Source organism: Anolis sagrei, chromosome 7 (genome assembly GCF_037176765.1).
Source record: "Anolis sagrei isolate rAnoSag1 chromosome 7, rAnoSag1.mat, whole genome shotgun sequence".
Taxonomy (NCBI): Eukaryota; Metazoa; Chordata; class Lepidosauria; order Squamata; family Dactyloidae; genus Anolis; species Anolis sagrei.
This window is the reverse complement of record NC_090027.1, coordinates 40,514,117-40,530,625: the sequence shown is the minus strand read 5'-3', so window position 1 is coordinate 40,530,625 and position 16,509 is coordinate 40,514,117. Positions and strand designations below refer to the sequence as shown.

Sequence of the window (16,509 nt, the reverse complement as noted above, 5' to 3'; positions counted from 1 at the left end):
TATGTTTCTAATAATAATAATAATAATAATAATAATAATCCTTACTTATACCTCACCACCATTCCCTGGTAGTGCAATGGGTTAAACCCTTGTGCCAGCAGGACTAAAAACCGACAAGTCACAGGTTCAAATCCTGAGAGAGAGTGGACGAGATCCCTCTGTCATCTCCAACTCCCCATGCGGGGACATAAGAGAAGCCTCCCACAACAATGGTAAAACATCAAAAATATCTGGGCGTCCCCTGAGCAACATCCTTGCAGACAGCCAATTCCCTCACACCAGAAGCGGCTTGCAGTTTCTCAAGTCACTCCTGACACGGAAAAAATAAACACATCCCAGAGGGACTTGGAATGTCTTACAATGCACTCAAAGGTGCAAACAAATTGCAAGAAAAATAACATAAAACAGTAACAGATCACAGAAATATCTCACTTAACAAAATCCCCTGGTTAAAATCAGTAAAATAGAGCAATAGATGCAGGTATAAAACAACAATAATCAATTTCGGTCATGTAAAGTGCTTGGTGAAATCTGTGGGTCCTCATGTATATTAATTAAAAGAATCTAAATAAAAACAGGCCTTTTCTGGATGCAGACATTAACAGAACTAATTGATTCTAATTCCCGCATAAGTCCACTTAGAAAGGCATCAGGCCATCCCCTCACTACCTCTGAGGATGCTTGCCATAGATGCAGGCAAAACGTCAGGAGAGAATGCCTCTAGACCATGGCCATATAGCCCGAAAAATCCTACAACAATCCATTATTTGGATATTTTAGACCTGGAAACAAATGCTGCAACCTCCAGCAACTTTTGCCACATTGATTCTCCATTTGTAAATACCAAACTACCTGATCGGGTGTCAGGACTACGGAGAGAATGACTCCGCTGTCTTCTGTACCAGAGTTAGGTTCTGGCACAAACACAGGCTCAGAGGGATACATCCCATCCTGCTGCCAAATCTGTAGAAATAAAGGATTTTTAGTGGTATTTAAAGGCAGGGATCCAGCTTCTACAACCAGCCAAACAAAGAGCTCACTCCCCAAGAGAAACCCCACGTCCTTTCACCTTCATCTCCTTGGTTTTTAGGTCCATCTTGATCAGCGAGTCTCCAATCACGTTCCCAAAGCCACAGCCGTAGAAGTAGCGGTATTTCTTCCCGTTGCAGTAAGAGTAATTGATCTGGGGGAATTCCAGGCCCCCGGCTTTCTCAAGGTCCTCATCGTGCAGACTGTCATATGCGCACCAGATCTGGAACAGGAAGCAGGACTTTGTATGAGTGCCAAGACGAGGCTCGATTTGTCTTCCTTGATCTGAGAGCAGCTGTCCAGGCGCCCAGACCCAGAGAGGCCATTCTCAAAATGGATCAGGGACCCTTTGATTCCCCTTCATCCCTAAGAGAATAGTCTTGGGGGCATTGCTTTGCAGTGGCTGAGCTCCTTCCTGGAGGATTGTACCCAGTTGGAGAAGCTGGGGGACACCTGGTCAGACCCCTGGCCATTGTCCTGTGGGGTCTCGCAAGGTTCCATTCTACCTCCTATGCTTTTCAACATCTCACAGCAGCATTTGACACAGTCGATCACAATCTTTTGACCCACCGCCTTGCTGCTGTTGGAGTCAGGGGGGGAGCTATAAATTGGCTGTCCTCCTTTCTTCACAACCGTGGACAGCGAGTGGAGAGGGGAGGCCTGGTCTCTGAGAGGTCCCCTCTATCTTGTGGGGTTCCTCAGGGGGCCATTCTCAAGGCCATTACTGGATGGCTGCGTGCCAGCAGGTTGAGAGTGAATCCGGCAAAGACGGAGATCCTATGGCTGGGTCGCCCGGGCAGTGGGGATATCCAGCTGCCTACCCTGGATGGCAAGGCGCTACGCCCATCATCATTGGTCAAGAGTCTGTACAGAACCGTACAGGTTAGCTACGGAGCGGAAACTGAGCATAGTTGTTCCTGAGGCATGCCGGTATACGACGCACGCGCTCATTGTGGTATGCGCGCGAACTACTAGTGTCTGCAACAAAACAGACCTTACTTTAAAAATACCCCTTGTATTTTGCAGTTATATATTTTTAATTGTGTTACTTTGTAACCTTTGTTTACATTGGTCTTGGTCCCCATGTAAGCCACCCTGAGTCCCTTCGGGGAGATGGGGCCGGGATATAAGAATAAAGCTGTTGTTGTTGTTATCATGAAGAAGTAATAGAGCAGGCCTGGGCAAACTTTGGCCCTCCAGGTGTTTTGGACTTCAACTCCCACAATTGTGGGAGTCCAAAACACCTGGAGGGCCAAAGTTTGCCCAGGCTGTCAACAAAGCATCCCTTCCAGTTGTCCTTTTGGGGAGCATGCAACCAAAGAAGGAGGCATTTCTATATGCAATGGAGGTGGGTGTGGCTCCCATAGGGCATTTGGGAAATGTCCCCCAGTCCCATCCTTACGTTCCCCAAGTTGCCCATTTTGTTCTAAAGCATCCCTTTGTGCCTGGAGCACATACCTTGCCATCCGCCTCCTTCACAGCTGTTGCCGATGTGTAGCTCAAAGGAGAGAGATTCTCCCCCGTAGGTTTCTTGTCATCGATGTCAAGAGGCAGAACGAAACGCCTTGGATATGGTGTTGATATTGAATTATAGGTCTGCAAAGGAAGGGGGGGGTCAAAGCAAAGGGAAGAATTGTTTCAGCACCTTGGACAAGTCCTTCCAAACTTGGATTCCCCATGCAATATTATCTCCAGGGCAGTTTTACCTGGTCCAGGGCTTCCCCTGCCTTGTGCAGGTTCTGCAAGCGGAAAATATCGAGAACGTTCCCATCATCCTGGCAGCAGAGGTCAAGCACAATGCAGCCCTGGTCTTCAAAGGCATTGATCTGATGGAAACTCGCAAAAGCTTTGGTCCAGTATTTCGTGGGCAACACCTGTACAATGGACACACAAGAAAAGAAATCCACTCAGCCCTTTGCCAGAGCATCGTACGGAACAACTCTGCAAATCTGTAGATTGTGCTCAGTGTCGCTGGCGAGGATTTTCATTCACGACCCAAACTTAAAGGTCTACAAGCCCTCAATGGCTCTTTTTGCCCTCTGACTGCTTGAGAATGTGGCTAAGACACTGCTTGAGTTGCCTCATAATTAAGCAGAGCTTACGAGTAATGAGTTACAAGTCACTCCTATAACAATGTTCCGTCGAAGGCTTTCATGGCTGGAATTAATGGGTTGCTGTGTGTTTTCTGGGCTGTCTGGCCATGTTCCAGTGTTAGAGACCCTAAATTGGGTCTTCTTAGGTCCACATCATGGGAGCACGAAAGGAAGTAGACAGTCCCAAAAAAGATTTAAAAAAACAAGGTTTATTTTAGTTTCTTCATGAAGAAGACGGACAGCATGACAGCATACGCAGATTCTACCCTTCAAGTGACTGCCGGCTTGGCTTTTTACCACCAATATATAACCTCAAGTAAACAAGAACATTTTTTGTCATGGAAAGTACTCTCTTTCCAGCCCCCTCCCTTGACCTTTTGATAGAAAGTACCTTCTTGTACCTGCAGACTCTGTGCTTAACCACAACCTTTGAACTTAGCCACAATACAACTTCTGACCTCTACATGTCACATCTTGTTTCTTAAAAACATTTTCTTCCATGTTGCTCTTTTTCTACAGAGAAAGGGTATGTTTCTCTTTTGCTGTTAATTTCATTCAAAGCCCCTTGCTTAGCATCCTTCACCAGAAGCATTCTCTCCTGTCGTTTCACCTGCATCTATGGCAGGCATCCTCAGAGGTTGTGAAGTCTGTTGGAAATGAGGCAAGTGGAGTTTATATATCTGTGGAATGATGTCCAAGGTGGGAGAAAGAATTCTTGTCTGCTGGAGGCAAATGTGAATGTTGCAATTGGCCACCTTGATTAGCATTGAATATCCTTGCAGCTTCTAAGTCTGGCTAGTTTTCAACAGACCTCACAACCTCTGAGCATGCCTGCCATAGATGCAGGTGAAACGTCACGAGAGAATGCTTCTGGAACATGGCCATACAGCCCAGAAAACTCACAGCAACCCATTAATTCCAGCCATGAAAGCCTTCGAGGTTGTGTTTGACAATGCAGAAGGCCACAGGTTGGGAACCGAGGAAGGCAAAGGACTTACCTGCCCTGTGAGCTTGTTCACCACATGGAAGCGGGTGTTGTGCTGCGGCTCCCAGCTGATCCCATCCAAAAAGGATCTCCCGAGAAGCCTGGCCGTAATGAACTTCCACAAGTTCATTTTGAGGGGCTGCTCAATGAAGATGATGTAGTTTTGGCTCATCCCTGGAAGCAAGAAAGGAACTGCTGCTTTAGTTTGCATTACAGCCCCCAACTCACAAGTCTTGCTGACATAGCTCTCCTCTTTTCCTTCCACTAGCTCAGAGGTGGCAAACTCATTTTCATCAAGGGCCACATCAGCCTTATGGCTACCTCCAAAGGGATACTGAAGCCATGGATGGAGAATCCATGGATACCGAGGGCCAACTCTGACTTTATTTACCTAGTGGCCAGTACGCTTTAGTTTCTACCCAGATGTTATTTGGGTCTCCAGATATTATTACTTTTGATTGTCTGTCATGCAAACTAGAGATGATGGGAGTTGCAACCCAACAACACTTGTGGCTTTGAGGTTGGGGAAAGGTTAAAGGACATTTTAAAGTCAGGGACCAGATCACCAAGCCTTGTGTATATTCAGACCCTACTATTATGACTAAGACAGTCTTCTAGATGCAACTGCATCACAACTCCCATCAGATTTAGTTATGATGAGGAACACAGGAGTTGTAGTCCAGTATATAAAAGGACAAGATGGGCTGGATTTGGCTGCCAGCCTTGAGTATGACATGTGCACTAGCTTTATCATTCCTGGGATATAGATAGATAGATAGATAGATAGATAGATAGATAGATAGATAGATAGAGACAGAGAGAGAGAGAGAGAGAGAGAGAGAGAGATAGAGAGAGAGAGAGAGAGAGAGAGAGAGAGAGATAGAGAGAGATAGAGAGAGAGAGATAGAGATAGAGAGAGAGAGAGAGAGAGAGAGAGAGAGAGATAGAGAGAGAGAGAGAGAGAGAGAGAGAGAGAGAGAGAGAGAGAGAGATACTAGATAGATAGATAGATAGATAGATAGATAGATAGATAGATAGATAGATAGATATAGGGGGTGGTGCGTGTGTGTGTGTGAGTGTGTGTCTGCTGCCCCCCCAGTGGTGCAGCAGGTTAAAACGCTGAGCTGCTGTAGGTACTGACTGAAAGGTTAGCGGTTCGAATTACACACATATACACAATATACATATACACATGCACATATACATACAGACACACACATATATATGCAAGCACACATAAATATACACACACGGTATACACACATATATACACCTACACACATATACACATACATACACACACACATACAGTATATGCATATACACAAGCACACACATATACACAATATACAGATACACATAGAAACACAAATACACAAAAATATACACACATATACACACACACATCTATATAAATAAAAATGTAAAGTTTGTTTGTGCTATTCACAGAACTCAAAAACCCCTGGACCAATTGACACCAAATTTGGACACAAGACACCTAACAACCCAATGCATGTCCTTCACTCAAAAAAAAAATGATTTTGTCATTTGGGAGTTGTAGTTGCTGGTATTTATAGTTCCCCTACAATCAAAGAGCATTCTGAACCCCACCAACGATGGAATTGAACCAAACTTGGCACACAGTTCTCCCATGACCAACAGAAAATACTGGAAGGGTTTGGTGGGCAGTGTCCTTTAGTTTTGGAGTTGTAGTTCACCTACATCCAGAGAACACTGTGGACTCAAACAATGATGGATCTGGACCAAACTTGGAATGAATACTCAATATGCCCAAATGTGAACACTGGTGGAGTTTGGGGACAATAGAATCTTGGCATTTGGGAGTTGTAGTTGCTGAGAATTATAGTTCACCTACAATCACAGAGCATTCTGAACCCCACCAACAATAGAATTGGGCCAAACTTCCCACACAGAACCCCCATGTGGGCCACAGCAACGCATGGCAGGGGACGGCTAGTATATATATATACATAAACACACACACACACATATATATACATATATACAAATATATACACAGACATAAATACATATATACACACACAAAATACATATACACAAGCTGCGCCACAGCAACACATGGCAGGGGATGGCTAGTATGTATATAAAGAGAAAATTCAATGGCCAATCTTGCCAAGAAACCTCTGTGATGGGGTTGTGGGCCCAAAGTAGGGCAGACCTCCCTTCCTTACAAACAAGTCCATCCCAAGGGAGGCCTTAGCTCACCAAAGCTGTGGTAGTAGGAGGGTTTCATCCGATCCTCGGGTTGAATGGAGCACACCACTTTGGCACCCTGCAAGCTAGAGTCGTCGGAACCGGGTGCCTGCGGTGGGATGCGGATGATGTTGTATTTGCTGCCTGGAAGAGAAGAAGAATTGGGAATGGACATGCATGGTGGATGTAACTGGAGGTGAGCTACCTTCTTGTTGGAATTCCTCAAAATGAGCAGTGTTTAATAACTGAGAGCTAAGGAATGTGCATCTTCTTTTACTTTATTGAAAGGTCAAGAAATAGCAGTAGATCTGTCACACAGTGTCGCCGAATGCCAATGAATGCAAGATATGAATAGTGGGTGTGTAGCCCATCCTTCAAGTCACTCATGACCTAAATCAGCAAAATAGTTGGACAGATATTAAGGGATTAAAACTTGCATTAGAGTTAAAAGCTTAGCATAAACTAGAATGGTGGTGGCATTGACATTCAGTGTGGTCAACTTCTCTATGCACGCAAATTAATGTGGGGATTGTAGTAAATTGTGATTTGTACTTCCCTAGTTTGGACGGGTAATACAGCTTATGCTCTAATAACTCTGCACAATGTGAGCATTTGTATTCAAGCGATACGAGGAGAACAGCAAGACGGAACATGAAGGCACAAGTGTTTTTCAGCCATGTGAATAAGCCTTTTCATATCTCTAATGAACATGGACCTAAAAAAAAAGAAGTAACGTCTGCTTCTAACAATTAGATTAGAAATCTGGATGCTTCTCCAAGCATGGCACACAGGCCGGTCCTTCGCTGAGCCATCAGGTCCTCACCTTGGTTCCCATAGGAGTTGCCCATGTTGTACGCGGTCCCATCTGGGTCATAATGGGGGTGGGCAGTTGCTCCATTCACGGCAATATATTTACTCCAATCCACCTGCAAACAAAAGATGTTTCTCTTTACAGGATATGAGCAGAAATTACTGATTTAGCAATATTTTTCCAGTTCTATCATAAAGAGTGTTCACTTAAAGTCCACATATAAAGAGTGGTACACCTCAGCAAGCGAGAGTCCAAAAGTGGCAGGTATCAGCCAGCACATCAATGACTTAAATCAAGAAATAGTTTTCTAAGATCTACAGAGACGTTCGCTGGAACACCTCAGCAAGCGAGAGTCCAAAAGTGGCAGGCTCAAACCCAGCACCTCAATCCGTGGGTGATACCAGATTAGAGACTCCCCCCTGGGCACACAGAAGACTGGGCGACTTGGAAGGCGCTGAACAGACTGCACTCGGGCACCACGAGATGCAGAGCCAACCTTCAGAAATGGGGCTACAAAGTGGAATCCACAACATGCGAGTGTGGAGAAGAGCAAACCCCTGACCACCTGCTTCAATGCAACCTGAGCCCTGCCACATGCACAAGGGAAGACCTTTTTGCAGCAACACCAGGGGCACTCCAAGTGGCCAGGTACTGGTCAAAGGACATTGAATCAATCATTTAAAAGAGATTTAAAGATGGGCTCAAAGCCAACCTTAAAAACTCTGGCATAGACACTGAGAACTGGGAAGCCCTGGCCTGTGAGCGCTCCAGCTAGAGGTCAGCTGTGACCAGCAGTGCTGTGGAGTTTGAAGAGGCACGAATGGAGGGCGAAAGAGAGAAATGTGTCAAGAGGAAGGCGCGTCAAGCTAATCCCAACCGAGACTGCCTCCCACCTGGAAACCAATGCCCTTACTGCGGGAGAACATTCAGGTCAAGAATTGGGCTCCACAATCACCTATGGACCCACCGACAGAACATCGACCTTGGAGGACCATCATCCTCGGATTACAAGGGTTTGCCTAAGTAAGTAAGTTATCCCATCCTACTTGTGTTCACCCAGAGTCATATCTTTTCTGAACCCGGATGAAGCCAGAACTGACACACAAGCAGGAATGTTTTGCATGCCAAGCGGCCAGAGTTCAATTCCTGACATTTCTAAAAGATTGAATATCAATGAGGAAAGCACCTCAAACCCCTCTGACCAGATGGTCTGACTCAATCTTTGCTGTCCCTTTACCTTCTCCTTCGTTTCCAGGGTTTCCAGATCCACTTTGTGCATTACATTGGTCTCTGTGCTAACAAAATAGTCTCCTTTGTAGATCACATAGTTCACGTTGCAGTTGTCTGTTATCTCTGTGGCAAAACAGGAAAAACAAAAAGCAGATTGGCCTGGGGCAGCTTAGCCTGAGGAATGTGGTACAAAAACCTCAAGTTTATTAGAGCGGCAGAGAGAAACGTATGAACCAGGTGTTCTCCATGCAGAAGCCCGCGGTGCTTTGCGGTGGACAGATAAACAAACTGTTCTTCTCATTAAAAACCTGTTGTGGTTTAAAAGTCTATGCCTAGGGCGAAAGGGAATGTTGGCACCTTCTCTCCGTATTATAATTGGCATTCAGAGCTGAGTTGCACTTTTGACGCTCAGCCAACGGCCTAATCTGTCCTCTCAAATGATTGAAATTATTATTGCCGCAACAATGGTTTGTCTTCCAGCTGAACGATGAAACTTGCAGAAGAATCTGACAGACCTCATTCAGAACAAACCTGCAATATTCCTTTCCCTGTCTCTTCAGCCAACTCTGAATACCCAGAAAGCATCAAGGATTTTCTAAGATGCCTCATTTTGATACTTGACATATCTATTTATTAATTAACATGGAAATCCTGTTGGAGAGTTACATCTTCATAAGTGGACTTACTGTATATACCCGAGTATAAGCCTATGAACCAGTTAGGACATTAGGATCACCTGAGGAGGCCTTGCTCTCGGGCCCACCTGCATCACAGGTACGTCTGGCGGGGACGAGAGACAGGGCCTTCTCAGTGGTGGCCCCTCGGCTGTGGAATGCCCTTCCTACAGAAATTAGATCGGCCCCCTCCCTGTTAGCATTTCGGAGGAAAGTGAGGACCTGGTTGTTCAAGCAGGCATTTGAATAGACAGTGTAATGAACACAGAAATACGGAACGGATGATGAGATTGGATCATGATTTTACTTGAGACGCTAATGAGATGTTATATTGATGTTTAACTGTTTATTATGTTGTTGTTTAATTGTTTTTTAACTGCTTTTATATGTCAAGCATTGAATTTTTGCTATTGTTAACCGCTTTGAGTCACCCGAGGGCTGAGAAAAGCGGTATATAAAGGAAGCAAATAAATAAATAAATAAATAAATAATAGTTTTTCAGACCTTTTTTTAAGGCTAAAAAAGTCCCCCACGGCTTATACTTGAGTCAAGGTTATTTATTATTTTACTCTGTTATTATTATTATTAGTAGTAGTATTACATTTATTATATTATTATTATTATTATTATTATTATTATTATATTTATCATTTTACTCTATTATTATTATTACATTTTTTTTACTTTATTATTTCACTTATACTTGAGTCAAGGTTATTTATTATTTTACTCTGTTATTATTATTATTATTATTACATTTATTATTTTACTTTATTATTTTACTTATACTTGAGTCAGGGTTATTTATTATTTTACTCTGTTATTATTATTATTATATTTATTCTTTTATTCTTATTATTAGATTTATCATTTTACTCTATTATTATTATTATTATTATTGCATTTATTATTTTACTTTACAATTGTTGTTATTGCTCTTTTTATTATTGTTATTATTACATTTATTATTTTACTATATTATTATTATTATTATGTTTATTATTGGAGCCCCCGGTGGCGCAGTGGGTTAAATCCCTGTGCCAGCCGGACTGAAGACCGACAGGTTGCAGGTTCGAATCCGGGGAGAGGCGGATGAGTTCCCTCTATCAGCTCCAGCTCCTCATGCGGGGACATGAGAGAAGCCTCCCACAAGGATGATAAAAACATCAAATCATCCTGGCATCCCCTGGGCAACCTCCTTGCAGATGGCCAATTCTCTCACACCAGAAGCGACTTGCAGTTTCTCAAGTCGCTCCTGACACAACAAAAAATATATATTATTTTACTCTATTAATATTGGAAGGGTACGTAAGCACATTTACATTGAAGAAGTTTAGAATAATGGTTTAATCGAAGTTGGACAGTCTTATCTTAAATTACACATTTTCTATTCCTACCTCACCCAGGGTTTTATCATTTTATCTCGCCCATTTGGCCTGCCATTCCTGTCTGATTTTATATTGTGTTAATTTTGCTTTATTGTTTTGTTTTGCATTCTGTATTTTATTGTGTTGTACTGTATTTTTTGGGGAGATGGTGGCGGGGTATAAATAAAGATTATTATTATTATCATTATTTTATGTAAATATTCAAAAACATTTAACCTACTGATTCCTCAATTAATGTAATTTTATTGGTATCTATTTTTATTTTGAAATTTACCAGTAGCTGCTGCCTTTCCCACCCTCCGCTTATACTCGAGTCAATCTGTTTTCCCGGTTTTTTGTGGTAAAATGAGGTGCCTCGGCTTATATTTGGGTCGGCTTCTACTCGAGTATATACGGTACTTATGCGAGAATTAGAACTGAGCAGCTCCTTAGCATCCACATCCAGTAAAGAGCTGCTGTTACGTCCCTATGTAAAAGTAATGTCAGTATGGTCCATGTCCATTCGGCTTTGTCACAAAGCCTATTCCATGTACAATTTCCTCTAAGATTTCCCCAAGAAAAACACCAACCTTAAAAGAAGCAGGCGAGTGGAGCAGATCTAAAGAAGTTGGCACTTACTTGGCATTTCAAACTTTGACAAGAAGCGCTCAAAAATGGTCTTGCAAGGGTCTGGCATGGCCATGGTCCCAAACTCAGAGATCATAATCCGGTTCTTCTTGCTGTTTGTCACGTAGGAATCACTCCTTAGGAACTTGCTGCTGTACTTCACCATCCCCTCCTCAATCTCAAACTGATGCAACAGAGCCATGCCATCAAACCAGTGGTTATACCTTCCGTTGAAGAAGAAAAACATGGTCAAGGGAGAAGAAATAGCCATGGAATGTTTATTGTTGGGTGAGTGGGCTTAATAACAAAGGAACCGCCTCATTAATGCACAGCAGAGTAACATATTAGCAGCAGCATGACCTAGCACCAGTAGCCAAAAGTGATATAAAGAACAAAAAACACAGAGACCAATGTTATCTCTTCCTTAGGAAGCTTTTCTTTATAGCAAAATAATATGGCTGCACTTGTTGTGGCTCACTTTGAGCCTGAGCTTTCGGAGCCTGAGTTTTCTCAGGACGAGGAGGATGATGGGTTACCGATTTCTGAACCTGTTCCTGTTATTGAGGCAGACAGTGTTGATTCTGAGAAAGAGACGGCATTTCTCTTCCCCAGAGAAAGGAATGTTGTTTTAGATAAAGTGAAACTTCACAGCTGCAGGTGGAAGAGTCGGCCCCATCTGGGAGTTTAGTGCCTCTCGGTTCCCAGGGTGACCAATCCCAGGATAATGAGATATCCGACCTTGAAGATGGTGGAGATTTGATTAGGGAGGACTGTTTGCAATTAAGGGTTCGCCGAAGTGTGCGCCTTGTCAACAAACGGGAATTTCAAGGTCAACATAATCCTTTCATGTTGGGGAAACATATTTAACAATCTGATTGAAGTCTGTCCTTTGTCAGTACAATGTTGCTTACACCCTGTTAACTTCTCTGAAATTATCTCGGCTTTTGGGGAAAGCTTCTAGCTCTTTAGGACTTTGGTTTTGATTTTGATTCATTGAGACTTTGTCATGATGCCATGGATTCTTGTTTAACCAATGCTAAAGGATTATACTTCATGTTATTTGCCTTTGGATCTTGGAAACTTTGCCTTTGCATTTAAGACTCTGTTTTGGCTACTGAACTTTTGCAACTTTACTTCTATGTTTTTGATTTTGCTTTTTCTTCAACAAAGTACAAAACCTACAGCCATGGTGTGTGGTGGTGTCTTGGGCAAGGTAAATCTATCCTGAGTTGCAACAGCACTATTTACAAGAACAAGGTTTCCATAACACAAATAAAGTTCTTTATACTTCCACACTGGGCTTCTTTCTCATGCAGATGAAGCTCAGTGAGAGCAAAACTGTTTATCTGCATGAGAAAGAAGCCCCACGTTGAAGCAAAGAAAGAAGTATAAAGAACTTTATTTGTGTTATGGAAACCTCTCACATTAAACTTACATAGGAGCTTTACACAGTAGGCTTTTACACACAGCAGCCTTCATGCTGGAGCTTTACACACAAGGCCTTCAACCTGGGGGATCTCTCACCAAAGCTTCTCACACACCAGGCCTACTCACACCAAGGCCTACTAACACTGAGGCCTACTAACACTGAGACCTTCTCACATTGAGGACTACACCTCTCTCAAACTGAGGTGAACTAACACTGAGACATTCTCATACTGAGGCCTACCAACACACTGAGGCTCTTCTCCCACAGAGACCTCTCTCAGATTGAGGGCTACTAATCTACAGGCACACCTGCTTAGATAGAACTGCCACTTTTGCTGAGTCACTGCATCCATTTAACCCTTTCAGAACTTGACTCACATTTTTGTAATTAAAAATACCTAGTTAATATATCTGACATATTTTCTGGTCAAGGGAGAAGAAATAGTCATGGACGGTTTATCACCCCAGCATTTGCTTCCAAGGTGCTAACTTGTAACCACCTCAACTGGGATTTGAGAGAGCCATGTTCAACTTGGCACTGATACTTACAACATGACACTTTCCAAGCCTGATCTGTCTCCCAAGACTGTTGTGATTTATGTAGCTAATATAGATTTGATCTATACAAATAAAAATGTAATGTTCGTTTGTGGGATTAACATAACTCAAAAACCACTGGACGAATTGACACCAAATTTGGACACAATGCACCTATCAGGCCAACGAGTGACCATCATTCAAAAGAAAACTGAAAAACACAGTGGAAGAGACTTAAAAAACCAAAACAACCATTATAACGCATAAATACACATATATACAATATACACACATATACACACATATATACACACACAACACATATATACACAGTCTGGGCCACAGCAATGCGTGGCTATTGATATATAATAATTCACAACTAACTGGCCAGCTGAATATGGTTGTGCTGGCACGGTTGTGCCAGGAGATTTCAATTTCTTTTCTTGCACTCTTAGTTTGCATGAGTCTATTCAAGCTATGCTTTTTCGCAATTGGGTAGCTTTCCCCGGGTTGCAATCATAGGGCCAACAACCTATCAATCATCATTAGAGCCTTTAGATCCGCCCCTTTCCCCGGGTTTTGGAGGGAAAGGGGGACTTTCAGTTCAGTTCTACAGTTGGAAGCCTTACAGAAGGATGTGCGGCTCTTTTCTCTCCCCACCTGTTAAAAGCTTCATTTTGCACAGCTTTTGCTGGGAAAATACAACCAGCTTTGCTGGAGTTGAACAAACAGCTTTGCTGAGTAAGGTTACCGCCAGCTTTTGCTGGGAAATACAGCCAGTTTTGCTGGGAAAGGGGAATGGTTCCACAACCTGCGTGGAAAATCTAAAGGACTCCAACTCAGCAGATTCACGAAAGAACTTATCTGGTAAGGGACACTCGGGCAATCCATAACGTAGATTGGAACCAGGAGTAGGGGCCTCATGCCAGTAAGGAAGAGACAGATTTGCCCAAGGAGGGGTCAGAAGGTTTCCCCAAGGAAAAGGAACCGTTCATTAAGCAGTTGCCTGTCCCTTGTGGGCAGGTTAAGAAAGTTACTAGTTTTCCAGAGTTATACAGTATTTAATTCCTTTGTTGAAGATTTAAGCACCAATAAAGAATTTTGTTGAACTTACTTTGAGCCTCTACAGAACTTTGTGGTGGGAAACCCAAGGGCCCTTTAGCTGAGGCAGCCCCGGCATCCCGTTGGGCATACAGAAAGTAGGTCCTGCAAATAGCAGGCCCAGCGTGTGACAACACAATGGTTCTTTCAGGCTAAGAAGCAATCAACCAGAGCACAGAAATATTGCTTTTCCAGACTGCAGCTCTCAGAGTTCCCCGATCAATGGCTAAAGTGACCGGGGGGTTCTGGTCATTGCAGACAACAAAGTAACTTTTCCAAGTTTCTCTGGCACTTCACAAGAGGACACTAGAGCATATTGATATGGGAGTTTGCAATAACTTGAACTTTAAAGGACTTCAGTCCTTTTTTGAAGTATGGAATTGTCAGCGGCGCCCAGAACAACAACAATCAAACAAATGAGGACTTACTTATCTTTTCCGAACTCGAACTTTCCTGGCCCATTTCTTAGTAGCTTGCCCTTGAGCCATTTGGGGATCTGCCCACTGATCTTGGTTGGGATAACCTTAGGGGTTTCTTCCACGCTGCTGAAGAAGGAGGAGATACATTCCAAGCCTTTTCGGTGGCGGAGAGTCACCTGCCGGTCTTGTTTCTGGTTCGGCACCGCACTCTCTGTAAGAGAGGAGAGAAAGCAAAAGATCACCAAATGAGAAGAAAACACCAGGCTTGACTCTTGGTCAATTTCCTTTTTTCTCTTTAATCCAAACAGAAGCATAGTGGCCATTTCTAGAGTAACACAAGAACACTTACTAAGCTTCTTTCAGAATTGCATGTGAAGGCAAATAAGCACACAGCCCTAAACCAAGTGCGTTTTTATAACGTAGTTTTGCTGAACTTTATTCAATTTGAAGCAGATAGTTCTGTGCTTTTTGTTCCTTTGATTGCATCATCTTCTTATATTGATATTATTGGTTATACTTGATCCTAAGGGATTACACGCAGTCCCCGAGTTTCAAACACCCAACTTATAAATGACTCAAGAACGGGGCTGAGATAACAGGATGTGAGAAGAACCTACCCCTCGGAAGAGAAATTTACTCCTGGAAGAGTTATTATCATGGGGAAAATGTGTCTCCACTGAAGCTTTATAGGTAAAGATAAAGGTTTCCCCTTGACATTAAATCTAGTTGTGTCCAGCTCTGGAGGCTGGTGCTCATCTCCATCTCTAAGTCGAAGAGCCAGTGTTGTCCTTAGACACCTCCAAGGTCATGTGGTTGACTTTTGTGGAGAAGTGGCTCCCAAGGGAGTGGAAATGGTCAACATGTTCTAATGTTACGCCACTGAGCTGTATATCTGGCATTGGAGAGGGATTGGCTGGTGACTGCTGGAAGAGCACTTTGGTTTTCTCGATGTTCAATGAGAGGCCAAACTTTGTTCAATGCTTTGTTCAGGGGGACAAGTATCAGCGTGCTGGAAGAAGCAAAGACCACCAGCACTGAAGCGACACTCCTGTCATCAACTCCGCTGGACTGGCCACGTTGCCCGAATGCCTGATCACCACTTCCTAAAGCAATTACTATACTCCCAACTCAAAAACAACAACAATTTTATTGATTAGCCAGCTGGCCTTATCAAAAACAGACAGTGCAGACACAACATACAACATACATCTAGTCCTCTTAAAATAAAATACAAATATACAGGTAGCCATAGATATATGCACCAACTCAAAAACAGAAAATGTAATATTGGTGGACAGGAAAAGAGATTTAAAGACAGGCTTAAAGCCAACCTTAAAAACTGTGGCATAGATACCAAGAGAGAACTGGAAAGTGATGCCCCTTGGGTGTTCTAGCTGGAGGTCAGCTGTGACCAGCAGTGCTGCAGAATTTGAAAAGGCACAAATGTAAGGTGAAAGGGAGAGACGTGACAAGAGGAAGTTGCAGCAACCCTGACGGAAATGGCAGGGAGAAGGTTTGAGGAAAAGAGACAAAGAGAGTTCCTGAGGTCTGAAAAAGCACGGTTTATTCTCGGTTGGCACCAACCAGATATGGACCCTGCTGGTAATCCAGAGGCAGTGTACAGAACAAAGAAAAGCCTTGGTTTATATACTCTTTAAAATAATATGCATGCATCATACAGGCATCACAATGCGTGTCACAAAATTCTACTTTTACATTGACTTCAATGGCATATTTTAACTTCAACACCTGTCAATCTTCATTTTAAGCATTTTATCTGAGGAGCTGCTATTAATGAGGACCATCGCCAGAATGTCTACTAAAACCCTGAAAACAAGAGCTTCCATCCATCTTGAGATAAGTTCTTCCTGAAGCCTCTTGATGGTCAGCTCATTAATCTTACAATAAGCTTCGCCTGGTACCAAAATGGAAGGAGTCTCTTGAAATATGCCAGAGGTCTCTTGACATTCCTT

General features: G+C 43.0%; 1 protein-coding gene across 2 annotated transcripts in view; it reads right to left on the bottom strand.

Annotated features, from left to right (window-relative positions):
* BCO2 (beta-carotene oxygenase 2) overlaps positions 1–16,509 on the bottom strand; it is an 82,557-nt gene that overhangs the window by 2,155 nt on the left and 63,893 nt on the right. For both annotated transcript variants that reach the window (XM_067470802.1, XM_060787031.2), the window contains 10 exons: positions 14,546–14,747; positions 11,064–11,275; positions 8,391–8,506; positions 7,166–7,268; positions 6,355–6,486; positions 4,121–4,281; positions 2,736–2,903; positions 2,488–2,625; positions 1,070–1,252; positions 853–963 (listed from right to left, as the gene is read on the bottom strand). In XM_067470802.1, the coding sequence (XP_067326903.1) occupies positions 853–963; positions 1,070–1,252; positions 2,488–2,625; positions 2,736–2,903; positions 4,121–4,281; positions 6,355–6,486; positions 7,166–7,268; positions 8,391–8,506; positions 11,064–11,275; positions 14,546–14,747 (1,526 nt within the window). The remainder of the gene's footprint in view (positions 1–852; positions 964–1,069; positions 1,253–2,487; positions 2,626–2,735; positions 2,904–4,120; positions 4,282–6,354; positions 6,487–7,165; positions 7,269–8,390; positions 8,507–11,063; positions 11,276–14,545; positions 14,748–16,509) is intronic.